This window comes from Dipodomys ordii, unplaced genomic scaffold (genome assembly GCF_000151885.1).
Source record: "Dipodomys ordii isolate 6190 unplaced genomic scaffold, Dord_2.0 Scaffold2, whole genome shotgun sequence".
In the NCBI taxonomy this organism is placed as follows: Eukaryota; Metazoa; Chordata; class Mammalia; order Rodentia; family Heteromyidae; genus Dipodomys; species Dipodomys ordii.
In genome coordinates this window covers 396,063-409,287 of record NW_012267218.1, presented here as the reverse complement: position 1 = coordinate 409,287, position 13,225 = coordinate 396,063, and the positions used below count along the sequence as shown (strand labels likewise).

Below are 13,225 nucleotides of genomic sequence, written 5' to 3'. Positions count from 1 at the left end.
CTCAAAATGTTAGACCTCAAATGCTCTTAGAAACCCGAGTGCTGGTGGGAGGGGTGCAGTAAGAGGCCCAGATTGGTGCCACCTGCTTCATGCGCAGCTTCCTTTGTCCAGCTGTGTACGACGGTGGATCACATTCCTCTTCCAAATCAATCTTCATAAACTCATCAATGGTCAGCTGACTGGTGGGCGTATCCTCAAATTCTGTGAGCCTAAAACAGGTAAGTAAGGTTCAATGCCATGAAAACTTAAAAAAAATTTTTTTTAGCAGTCCTGGAGTTGAACTCTATACCTTGTGCTTGCTAACCAGGTACTCTTACCAACTTGAAACATACCCAGAGCCTTTATTTACTTTAGTTATTTTTCAGATTTAAGTCTCAGTTTTTGCCAGGACCAACCTCAGACCATGACCCTCCTACCCTTTGTCTCCAGGATAGGTAGGATCACAGTCACATACCACCAGGCCCAACTTATTTCTTGAGATATTACTAAAACTTTTTGTCTCGGAGGGCTTTGGACGGCAATCCTCTCAATCTCTGCCTCCTAGGTAGTGAGGATTAGAGGGACAAACCACCCTGCCCAGCCTAACACTTAACTAAAGCTGTGTCTGCAAGCAGGTTCTCTCATAGACCCTGGTCACACTGAGGCAGGAAGGCCACAGGAAGTGAAGTATGGAAAACAGCAGCCATAAACTCAGACATAAATACTGGATTAACAAAAACTACTGAATGGTTTGATTACGAGCACACAAGTACTATTTTACTTCACACCTGACACCCTTTCAATAAGCTGCAACATTCTAGTAAAAAGAATAAAAGGGAAGAAAGAACAGCTCTCTCTGTCTGTCTCTGTCTCTCTCTTGCCGGACCTGGGGCTTGAACTCAAGGCCTGAGCACTGTCCTTGAGGTGTTTTGTTTTTTTTTTCTTTTGCTCAGGGCTAGTGCTCTACCACTTGAGCCACAGCTCCACTTCTGGATTTTTTGGGGGTTAATTAGAGATAGGAGTCTCATGGGCTCTCCTGCCTGGGCAGGAGAGCTGCAATCCTCAGAATCAGCCTCGAGTAGTTAGGATTATAGGTGTCAACACTGGTGTCCAGTGGATCAAGGTATCTTAAAAACAAACATCCTGGGAAAAACTTTAGGAAAAAATGACTCTTTGGTGCACTAAGAATATTTGCAAGGGGAAAAATGAGGGAGTGAAGGAAAAAGTGACATTGTCAAGAAGCACTGTACTTATAACCTGCAACCCCTTAATACAACTACTTAGTAATAACAATTTCTTTCTTTTTTTGGTGGGGGGGTCTGGTCGTGGGGCCTGAACTCTGGGCCTGGGCGCTGTTCCTCAGCTCTTCAGCTCAAGGCTAGCGCTCTACCACTTGAGCCACAGCACCACTACCGGCTTTTTTCTTTTTGCTTATGTGGTGCTGAGGAATCGAACCCAGGGCCTCAGGCATACAAGGTGAGCACTTTACCACGGAGCCACCTTCCCAGCCCAGTAATAACAATAAAGAGAATTTGCAAAGGAAAATACCATGTAATGAATACCTGTCTTGAAGTAAGCACCTGGCAGAACCCAGCCTTTGTTTAAATCAGGTGTCAAGGGCCATATGGATATTATTATTTTGATGCTGATTTCAATTTACTATTATTTTTTAACTTTTTTCCAATTTGTTTTTATTTAGAGGTGATACACAACAGGGTTGCCATTCATGCATCAGGTAGTAAGTACATTTCCTTTTGTACAGTGTCATCTATTCCATCATTCTCTCCCATTACCTCTCTCCCCTCTCCACCCACGAGGTACACAGTTCACTTTCATCTATGTCCAGTGCACTCCACTGCTGCAATTCTTCATCCTTTTATCTGGGATTCTGTGCCCTCCCTCCACAGATGTGCATGTGAATATACTATGTTTAAGGTAAAGAATAGAGTTATCAGCCGGGCGCCGGTGGCTCATGCCTATAATCCTAGCTACCCAGGAGCCTGAGATCTGAGGATCGCAGTTCAAAGCCAGCCTGGGTAGGACTTTCCCGGCTGGTTTTGAACCGCAATCCTCAGATCTCAGCCTCCTGAGTAGCTAGAATGGCAGGCGTGAACCACCAGTGCCCGGCCTATGTTTAGTTTTTTTGAGGAACCTCCAGACTGTTGTCCAGAGTGGTTGTACTAATTTACATTCCCACCAGCAGTCTAGTAGGGTTCCTTTTTCTTTTAATTTATTTATTTTTTATTTGTGAACATACTGTACAGAGGGGTTGGGTTCCTTTTTTCCTACATCCCCTCTAGCATTTGTTGTGTGAATTCAAAATGTTGGCCAATCTTACTGGGGTGAGATGGAATCTCAGAGTTGGTTTGATTTGCATTTCTTTTATGGCCAGTGATGATGAGCATTTCTTCATGTGTTTCTTTGCCATTCTTTTTTTTTTTTTGTCAGTCGTGGGGCTTGAACTCTGGGCCTGGGCGCTGTCCCTCAGCTCTTCAGCTCAAGGCGAGCACTCTACCACTTGAGCTACAGCGCCACTTCCGGTTTTCTGGTGGCTTATTAGAGATAGGAGTCTCACAGTCTCTCCTGCCCGGGCTGGCTTTGAACCACGATCCTCAGATCTCAGCCTCCTGAGTAGCTAGGATTACAGGCATGAGCCACCAGTTCCCGGCTCTTTGCCATTCTGAACCTCTTCTTCTGAGAAGTCTCTTCTTAGTTCTCTTGCCCACTTAGTGATTGGTGTAGTAGGTTTGGGAGAAGTCAGTTTCTTTAGCTCTTTGTATATACTAGATATTAGGTTTTGTCTGATGTACTGCTGGTATGTCTGATGTATTGCTGGTGAAGATCTTTTCCCACTTGGGCTGTTTGTCTTTCTAGTTTAGTAACTATGTCCTTAGCTATGCAGAAACCTTTTATTTTAATGTAAGTCCCACTTGTTGAGTCTCTTGCCTCTCCATTGTGCTCCGGGGACTCTGTTCAAGAAGTTCCTGTCTGTGCCTGTAAGTTCTAATGTTTTTCCAGAGTTTCAGGTCTGACACTGTGGTCTTTGATCATTTGGATATTATTAACAGAGGCAGATGGCTATGGGCAGCTGACAAAAAGCACATGAGAGAAGCCAGGTACTGGTGACTCACACATGTAATCGAAGCTACTCAAGAAGCTGAGAGCTGAGGATCGTGTTTTGAAGCCAGCACAATCAAGAAAGTCTGTGACTCTTATCAACAATTAAGCACCAAAAAAGCCAGATGTGGAATTGTAGCTCAAGTGGCAGAGTGCTAGCCTTGAGCAAAAAAGCTCAAAGGACACACACACACACACACACGTGCACATGTGCGTGCGTGCCGGTGGCTCACACCTGTAATTCTAGCTACTCAGGAGGCTGAGATCTGAGGATCACAGTTCAAAGCCAGCCTGAGTAAGAAAGTCGGTGAAACTCATCTCCAATAAACTACTCGAAAACCGGAAATGGTGCTGTAGCTCAAGCGGTAGAGCTCTCACCTTGAGCTGAAGAGCGCAAGGATAGCACCCAAGCCCAGAGTTCAAGTCCCACGACCAACAAAAAAAAGCATATGAGAAGCATATTTATCTATCCTATGGTGTACCAAATCATTTCCTAGACCATGGTTTAAAGGAATACTCTGACATCTATGTCATAAGGACTCAAGCTTTAAAAGCAGTCTAATCTTTCAATCTCTGGATCTGATAGATAAAATAGTGTAACAGCAAGAATAATTAAATATACCAGGACTACCACTTTGAGCCACCAGCTCCGAGCTTTTTTTTTCCTCCTTCATCTTAAATACACGATATTAGAGCACTCATGGCACTTGTGATCAGATATGCCAGCATCCATGTCTGGGTTAGATGCTACTTATCTCTCCATTCCTTTGCTTTATAATAAACTTTCTTGGTGTCTCACCTCCATGAGCAAATATTCTTTTGCAATAGTATCACAGCCGCAGTATCTCAAGGCCAGGTGGAAGCTTCTCCTCCCTAAAGCATTGCCAGCTCAGGTAACCCAACCACAACCATGGGCTCATCAGTCTCCTTCTGACAGCTTCTCAGTCCCCACCCATCCTGTCACAAGCTCAAGTCGCTGGGAGAAAAGCCTACAATACTCTCATCTTATTACTGTAACTCCCCCTGGGTTCGGATGTAAGACAGGAGGCCCCAGAATCTCCAGCTGCCCTAAGTCAGGGCAAAGATTAGACATGTCTGTGTTGGCTAACAAGATTATCAACTCCTTTCCATTGTATATGGTCTTCAAAATGTTTAATGAAATAATTTTTAAAGATAATTGGAGTCTAAATATTCAAAGCAAAATAATTTCCCTCCTGCTTCTGGAAAGCTGCTATAACAGACGAACACAGCCATGGGATGGCAAGATCTGTGATAAAGGCAATAGTGATTACAGTCTGCAAGCAGGTCTGCCTCCTGTTTATGTCATGGGCGTTTTTCCAGATAGGCTGTGAACAACTTGTCAACACTGCTGCCAAAGCAGGGGTGCAAAGCCTCTGCCACATAACTGGCTAGCTGGCTATGCCACTGGGCAAACAGACATAGTGACACCTGTCTGACTCTTAGCTTCCCATAGGGAGACAGCTCACTCAGGCTCAAAGACTGCACTGATGGGTAAGGAGGCATCCACTGGACGCCAGCGCAGTCTTCCTGCCTGTTCCCTAATGTTGATGAGTTGGGGCATGGTGCACATATCTCGTATTGCTCTGCCCTGATTTAGTTTAGACACTAGAGCAGGAAGGCTGAGTGCCCCTGCAGGTCAGGCTGGTCCTCGGGGAGCAGCCGCAGTGCCAACAAGCAGCCTCCCCTGGTGGCCCCCACACCACGCCCAGCACACCCACCTCTTCCGCAGCGTGGATTCACATACTTTGACCACACTGATGACTTCTTTCACAGTTCTCCGGAAGTCATGCATTCGGGCAGCAACCAGAAGTGCTAGAAAAGAGCAAAAGGAAAACTGAACCACAAATGGTAACTAAGAAAACAATGTTTTCCCTTTCTGGTACTATGCTTGCTAGGCAGGAGCTCTATTATTTGAGTCGCTCCAGCAGCTTCTTTCAGGGTTGGTTTTTTGTTTTTTTGGGTTTCGTTGCCAGTCCTGGGGCTTGAACTCTGGGCCTGGGCACTATCCCTCAGCTCTTCATCTCAAGGCTAGTGCTCTACCACTTGAGCCACAGCACCACTTCTGGCTTTTTCTGTTTATGTGGTGCTGAGGAATCAAACCCAGAGCCTCATACATGCGAGGCAAGCACTCTACCACTGAGCCACCTTCCCAGCCCAGGTTGGTTGTTTTTGAGATAGGTCCCTTTATGCCTCCCTCTGGCTGGCCTGAACTGTGATTCCCACCTGTGCTTCTCCCATCACTGTGATAACCGCTCACCACCTAGTCCAGCCATCTGTTAAAATGGAGTCTTCAGGGCTGGGAACAGGTGGCTCAGTGGTAGAGTGCTTGCCTTATATGCATGAGGCCCTGGGTTTGATTCTTCAGCACCACATAAGTAGAAAAAGCCGGAAGTGGTGCTGTGGCTCAAGTGGTAGAGCACTAGCCTTGAGCTGAAGAACTGAGGCCCAGAGTTCAGGCCCCACAATCAAAAAAAAAAAAAAGAAAAAGATGGTGTCTTCAGCAGGGAGCCAGTGGCTCATGCCTATAATCCTAGTTATTCAGAAGGCTGCTGGGACCTGAGTATCACGGTTTGAAGCCAGTCCAAGCAGGATAGCCTATGAGACTCTTATCTCCAATTAATTACCAAAAGAGCTGAAAGTACAGCTGTGGCTCAAGTAGTAGAGTGCTAGCCTTCAGCAAAAGGAGCCCAGAGACAGGACCCAGGCCCTGAGGTCAAGCCTCAAAACTGGCGTGCGCGCGCACACACATACACAGACACAGATGGAATTTTTCAGAAAGAAGTCCAAAGGTACAATGGTATAATTCTTCTGAACAACTAACTACTCATTTAATGAAAAGAATACCAGGAAGTTGAAACACGTTTTTTTGTGAGGGGAGAGGAAGGAGAAAAGGTAAGCAAATGCAATCATTATACAATATTAAACATGGCATAAAAGTTGAACTATGTAACTTGAGGGTAGAGATGGGATAGGGAGAGATGGGGGAGAAGAATGGAAAGATTGACATTGTCAGGATGCATTGTACTCATCATCTAACTTGTGGAAGTGAAACCTCTTCGTACAACTACTGAAGATTTTTTAAAAATTTAAAAAGATGGAGCCTTGAAAAATTTTTATGCTCAAACTGGCCTCAAACGGAGATCCACTGATCTCTACCTCATAAGTAGCTAGGATTACAGGCATAGAAAACAATTCTGCTAAAATCCTGGAGGGTGAGGGATGAGCCCGGGCAAGATGAGTCTGCCACCAGGGCAGTGGTACACCTGCCTGCTGCAGCAGCTCCTACAAGTGAGCGGAGAGGGATAGAATGGTACCCACCATCCTTAAAGAGACAGATGCGTGGTATGGAATTGCTAGGCAAAGATGTTCCCCAACTGTTAGGTTGTGGTAGCATTATCTTCTACTTTGAAATACAGGGAAAATTAAAATAGCAAGTCTGAGAACGCCATATAACATTTCAAAGCACACAAGCTACCTCAGAAGTCACTGGTCTGTGAAACGCTGGTTGCAACAAAAGCTGAGGATTCTGAGGATGTGGCCCAGGGCACAAAGCCACAGGTACTGGTGAAAACATGTTTACCAGGGCCACTGAGAACCAAACGGGGCTGGAATCTGTAGCACAAATGTGGATGGCAGGTTTTAAGTGAAAACTGGATTCAGCTAGAATCAGTCCTGCTTGTGGCTGACTGTAGAAGCTGGTACCTGGCACTATTGAGAAGAAATAGTACCAGAAGAGCAATAGGGCTTTGCTGTCACTGGGGTTTTCATAGGCAGGAGCCCTGGGCCAGGGTCCCATCCAGAGCAATGCACAGCATTCCTCTGTGGTGGCCAGTCTGAAGGTCCTCATCGTGGTGACCAAACAACCACACTGCTGGGCCCAGTGGCATCTCTACCCAGGACTCAAGCCTCGGAGGTCACACCCTCGCCACACTAAGCATAGGTAATCCATCATAAGTGGACAACCTGGGGTCAAGGCTAGAGCTCCCAGTTGGTCCCCCTCAGCCTCTGAGGATCTTGTTCCTTATGTGGGACCTACCACTGCAGGGTAGCAGGAGGGGTAATGCAAGTCCTCAAGGGCCGAGGACCCTCCTGGGCATACAAGACAGCTCTTAGTGTGAGGTCTGCTCTGGAAACAGAATCTACAACTCCCATGGGCTTGGCTGCTCCAGGGTCCAGGTAGAGGGCTGAATGGCTTAACTTAGTGATACAGAGTTGTTCACCATGGTCCAGGTCCTGGATTTGATTTCCAGATCAAAGCATCAGGGAAATATCAGGAAAAATAAGAACAGTACAGAAACATGCAGCCAGTGACTGCCTCCTAGGGGCAGGCCCAGGGCCACCGTACCTGCGCCACAGAGGCCGGAGGGACGCCGGCCTGTGTGCATCCAGTCTCTCTTCATCCTTTGCAGGAGCCTCAAGGCTGTCATGGACACTTCATGGTTCTTCTCTCCAAACTCCAGCAGGTGGGCAAAGCGTGGGATGTATAGGCATGGATCTAAAGCAGATACATCACCTCAGTGTGTGTACACACATTCATGACTGTGTGTTTATACCAGACAATAAAACACACCCCACACAACACTGCCCAGAACGAGTGACCCTCTCCCACCTCTCCACATACACAGGTCTCCCTGACCTTCTGCTGGAGGAGTGTTCTCACTGCACCTGGGAAGCTGCTGCTCCCACAGAGGACTATAGAAGGACTTCTACCCAGCAGCCTTTCATCAGAGAAGGCAACCCAACCCTGTCCTTAGTGTTTAGAGGGGTTAAGAACAGACAGGTATAGGCTCTGCATACAAACCACCTTGTGAACTCACTGGGTGACTTATGTCAGCCCACGCATGCTGAGAGGTGCTTGGATGGGCAGTGACAGGGCTTCCAGGGACAGGCTTATGTGCGCACACATGCACACAAATGCTCCTTAAAGCAGCGGGCACTCAGTCATGTACTGGGAAAGCAAGGGTTTTATAGAGGTCATGACTGGGGCCAGCAATAATAACCAGGTCACTTGATGAATTCCGTTTATAATAAAATGTCTTAAATGCACTGAAGGAAACAACACATAGGGACAGAGATCATCAAGAGAGATTGTCCAAGAGAGCACTAAAGGTGGTCCATTAAGACTCAGAGGAGGCAGTCAAGAGAGCCAGGGCAGCAGACAGGCCCTGGGAAAAGATGAGGGAGAACAACGGCTAGTAACAGAAAGCCCTGTAGGTATGGGGAGTCAGTTAATTCACCTTGAGATAGCAAGGAGGTGGAGACTAGAGCACAGAGGCTCACTGATACCCAGAACCCTCCTAACTCCCAATTGACCTCCCTCTGTGGCTCCTACAGTCCTAAGTGCTCAATTCTCAGCTCAAATAAAGACCCAGAGAAGGAAACAGAGCACTCTGCTGCATGCCTGTGATCCAAGCTACCGAGGAGGCAAAGGCAGAAGGATCCTGAGTCAAGAAGTCCCAGGCTGGGGCTGGGAAGGTGGCTCCGTGGTAGAGCGCTTGCCTTGCATGCCTGAGGCCGAGTTCGATTCCTCAGCACCACATAAGCAAAAAGAAAAAAGCCGGAAGTGGCACTGTGGCTCAAGTGGTAGATCGCTAGCCTTGAGCTGAAGAGCTGAGGGACAGCGCCCAGGCCCAGAGTTCAGGCCCACGACCGGACCGAAAAAAAAAAAAAAAAGAAGTCCCAGGTTATCCTGGACTAAAACAAACACTGCTTCAAAAAGGAAGAAAGGGTGCTGGTGGCTCACGCCTGTAATTCTAGCTACTCAGCAGACTAAGATCTGAGGATTGTGGTTCCAAGCCAGCCCAGGAATACAAGTCCAAAAGACACTCATCTCCAATTAACCCCCAGAAAACTGGAAGTGGCGATGTGGCTCAAAGTGGTAGAGCACTAGCCTTGAGCAACCTTGAGCAAAAGAGCTCAGGGACAATAAACAACCACCAACAACAAAGGAATAAAGGAAGGGAGGGAGGAAGGGAAGGAAAGGGAAGGGAGAGAGGGAGGACAGGGCAGGGAGAAAAGGGAAGTGGAGGGAGGGAAGGAAGGAGGGAATGGAGAGGAGGAGAAGGAAGAGGAGAAAAAGGGGAGGGAGAAAAGGAAAGAAGAAGAGAACTGGAGGCATAATTCAGATGTAGAAGATATCAAACTCCAATACAGAGAAAGACAGAGATAGAGAGTGAGAGAGAAGTCAAGTTAGACAAAAGTATGGAGAAGCCATGTGGTAATGTGGGATTACAACCTTTAACATCTTTACTTTCTAGCAATGTTATTTATTCATTTATTTATTAACTCATTTATTTTTTGTGCAGGTACTAGGACTTGAACTCAGGCCTGGGCATTCTTTTTTTAGCTTTTTCACTCAAGGCTGGCATTCTATCACTTGAGCTATAGCTCTACTTCTGTTTATTTTTTGGAGGTGCGGGGGATAATTAATTGGAAATCAAGTCTCACACTAGGGTGCTGGTGGCTCCTTCCAATAATCCTAACTATTTAGGAGGCTAAGGTTCAAAGCCAGCCTGAGCAGGAAAGTCTATGAACTGTATGTATGTATGTATGTATGTAGATTGTAGAGCTTGAACTAAGGGACTGAATGCTGTCCCTGAGCCTCTTTGTGCTCAAGGCTAGTGCTCTACCGCTGAGCCACAGCGCCACTTCCAGTTTTTTAGTTAGTTGGAGATAAGAGTCTCACAAGGATTTTTTTACCCCATGGTGGTTTCAAACTTCAATCCTCATGTTAGTTTCCTAAGTAGCTAGGATTACAGGTATTTTTTTTTTGGGGGGGGGGTCCAGTCGTGGGCCTGAACTCTGAGCCTGGGCGCTGTCCCTCAGCTCTTCAGCTCAAGACTAGCGCTCTACCACTTGAGCCACAGCGCCACTTCCGGCTTTTTTCTTATGTGGTGCTGAGGAATCGAACCCAGGGCCTTAAGCATGCAAGGCAAGTGCTCTATCACTGAGCCACCTTCCCAGCCCTAGGATTACAGGTATGAGCCACTGGCACCTGGCTTATGAACTACTTTTTCTTTTTTGTTGTGGGGCTTGAACACTGGGCCTGGGTGACTGTTCCTGAGCTCTTTAAGCTCAAGACTAGCTTTCTACCAGTTGAGCCACAGTACCAATTCCGGTTTTCTAGTGGTCAGTTGACCCTGATCCTCAGATCTCAGCCTCCTGAGTAACTAGGATTATAGGTATGAGCCACCGGAGCCCAGCTATTCTATTTATAATAAAACATTAGCCTTCAAAATTAGAACTTAGCTGGGTGCTGGCAGCTCACGCCTATAATCTTATCTACTCAGGAGGCTGAAATCTGAGGATCTCGGTTCAAAGCCAGCTGGGGTAAGAAAGTCTGTGAGACTTTTATCTCTAATTAACCACCAAAAAACCAGAAGTGGCACTGTGGCTCAAATGGTAGAGCACTAGCCTTGAGCTGAAGAGCTTCGGGACAGTGCCCAGACCCCAGAGTTCCAGACTACAACCAACAAAACAAAAAAACTAGACCTTATTTTGATCTGCATGGGACTTTGACACTAACCGCTGACATAGAAAATTGTGAGAGGGATGGTAGATGACACCTGTAATCCTAGCTACTTGCGAGGTAAAGACTGTGGTACCCCAACTCAACCAATAGAACGATGGATATAAGCCAAGAGTTGGTTGCTCATGCCTATAATCTTAGCTACTCAGAAGGCCTTGAGATCTGAGGATCTCCGCCGTTTGAAGTCAGCCTAGGCAGAAAAGTCCATGAAACTTTTATTTCCAATTAAACAGCAAAACGTTGTAAGTGGAGGTGTAGATCAAGTGACAGACTGCCAACCTTGAGCAAAACACCAAGTGAGGGGCTGGGAAGGTGACTCAGTGGTGGAGTGCTTGCCTTGCATGCATGAGGCCCTGGGTTTGATTCCTCAGCACCACATAAGCAGAAAAAGCTGGACATGGTGCTATGGCTCTAGTGATAGGGCACTAGCCTTAAGCTGAAGAGCTGAGGGACAGTACCCAAGCTCAGAGTTCAGGCCCCATGACAGACAGACAGACAGAGACAGACAGACAGACACACACACACACACACACACACACACACACACACAAATACTTGTTGGGATAGGGAAGGTGGCTCAGTGGTAGAGTGCTTGCCTCACATGCATGAGGCCCTGGGTTCTATTCCTCAGCACCACATAAGCAGAAAAAGCTGGAAGTAGCTCTGTGGCTCAAGTGTAGAGCACTTTACTTGAGCTCAAGAGCTGAGGGACAGCACCCAGGCCCAGAGTTCAGGCCCCACGACCGACCAAAAAAAAAAAAAAAGGGAGAGTGTGAGGCACTGAGTCTAATGCACAGCACCAAATGGCAGCATAGACCTCTGTCTGGAATCTCAGCACTACAGAGGTAGAGCAGGCAAACTTGTGAGTTTGAGGCCAGTTTGAGCTATGTACGAGTTTCAAAGTCAGCCTGGGCAATATAACAAGACTGTCTAAAAAAACGGTACTGGTAAAGATTTTAAGATAAATAAATCAGGAAGTAGGGTGAAGCACGAGAGGAACACAACAATTTAATTAGGGAAGAAAAATAAAAACTACGTGAGATTACTGCAAATTTAAACATAAAGCACATGATGTTATTTTGAATAAAAAGGAACAGGAAATACTGTTTACAAGTGTCACCCCTGGTAACACATACCTGCAAACCAGGAATTCGGGGAGTTGAAACAGGAGGACCACAGTTCAAGGATGACTTGGGTGACCAAGTCAGACTCTGTTTGAAAAGGTAGCTACAGACCTCCAATTAACATGACTAATAGGCAAGGGGATGACAAAAAGGATAAAAATGATCGGTATATATGCAGGAAAATGTCAGTAATATCCAAGATAAAATAGTCAAATTTGTAGTTACATAGTAATAGAGCTGGAATACACAAAGCAAGGAGCACAAGAAATAGAAATTTCAAAATCACAATGATGAGTGCTTTTAACACAATTTTTTCATATTTGAGAATTAGGAAAAAAGGAAAGAATAAAGGGAAATTAGGACACATCACTAAAGATTCAATATAGCAAATGGATTTTAAATTCTCTATCTTACAAAGTAGGAAGAGGGGAAGAGTTATGAAAATGGTTGTGTTTTATTGAAGAAAGGAACTCTCAGAAACCTCTTGAGAAGAGAAAGCTCAAAAAACAAGGCCTTTGATGCCCCCCAAGTGAATAAAATTACGAAGAATAATAAACAACAATCTTCTTACCTCCAAACATTATTGGAAAATTTTTAAAAGCAATGCTTTGGATAAGTTTCTATACTTAAGCACCTTTCATAAATAAGGAACAATAAAAGTAATGAAGGGAGCAGTTAAATAGAAAATAAAATTATTTAAAGTAGACAAAAGGACTTCTAAAAGTTATGAATAAATCTGTAAAACTTACTAACCACTACAGCATAAAGACATACAGACTAATGCAACAAAGAACAAGGAAATAAGCCCTTGCATTCAGGTCACATGATTTCTGACAAGGTGCCAAAAAGACAAAATGGGATAGAGTAGAATCTCTCCTGAAAAGGAAAGGGTAAAGTGGGGTGGGGGAGATCAGATTTCCACATGCAGACCAATTAACACCAAGCTTTTTTTTTTTTGAGGGGGGGGGATCTGGTCGTGGGGCCTGAACTCTGGGTCTGGATGCTGTCCCTCAGCTCTTCAGCTCAAGTAAAGCGCTCTACACTTGAGCCACAGTGCCACTTCCAGCTTTTTTCTTTTTGCTTATGTGCTGAGGAATCGAACCCAGGGCCTCAGGCATGCAAGGCAAGCGCTCTAACGTGTTCTCAGGGAGAAATCAATCTACCTGGTGCACACTGCTGGTGGGAATGAAAATGTAAGAAAGGACTCTCAAATCTTTCTCAAAAATGAAATGAAGCTGGCGCTGGTGGCTCACGTCTGTAATCCTAGGTACTAAGGAGGCTGAGATCTGAGAATCGCATTTAGAAGCCAGCCTGGCCAGGAAAGTCCTTAAGACTTTTTTTTTTTTTTTGGTAGGTCCTGGGTCTTGAACTCTGGGCCTGGGCGCTGTCCCTCAGCTCTTCAGCTCAAGGCGAGCGCTCTACCACTTGAGCTGCAGCGCCACTTCTGGTTTTCTGG

General features: G+C 45.8%; 1 protein-coding gene across 4 annotated transcripts in view; it reads right to left on the bottom strand.

Moving 5' to 3' along the window:
- Window positions 1–13,225, bottom strand: part of Brf1 (BRF1, RNA polymerase III transcription initiation factor 90 kDa subunit) — a 48,317-nt gene that overhangs the window by 16,537 nt on the left and 18,555 nt on the right. For all 4 annotated transcript variants that reach the window (XM_013015830.1, XM_013015838.1, XM_013015817.1 and 1 more), the window contains 3 exons: window positions 7,463–7,612; window positions 4,836–4,929; window positions 83–209 (listed from right to left, as the gene is read on the bottom strand). In XM_013015830.1, coding sequence (XP_012871284.1) covers window positions 83–209; window positions 4,836–4,929; window positions 7,463–7,612 — 371 coding nt within the window. The remainder of the gene's footprint in view (window positions 1–82; window positions 210–4,835; window positions 4,930–7,462; window positions 7,613–13,225) is intronic.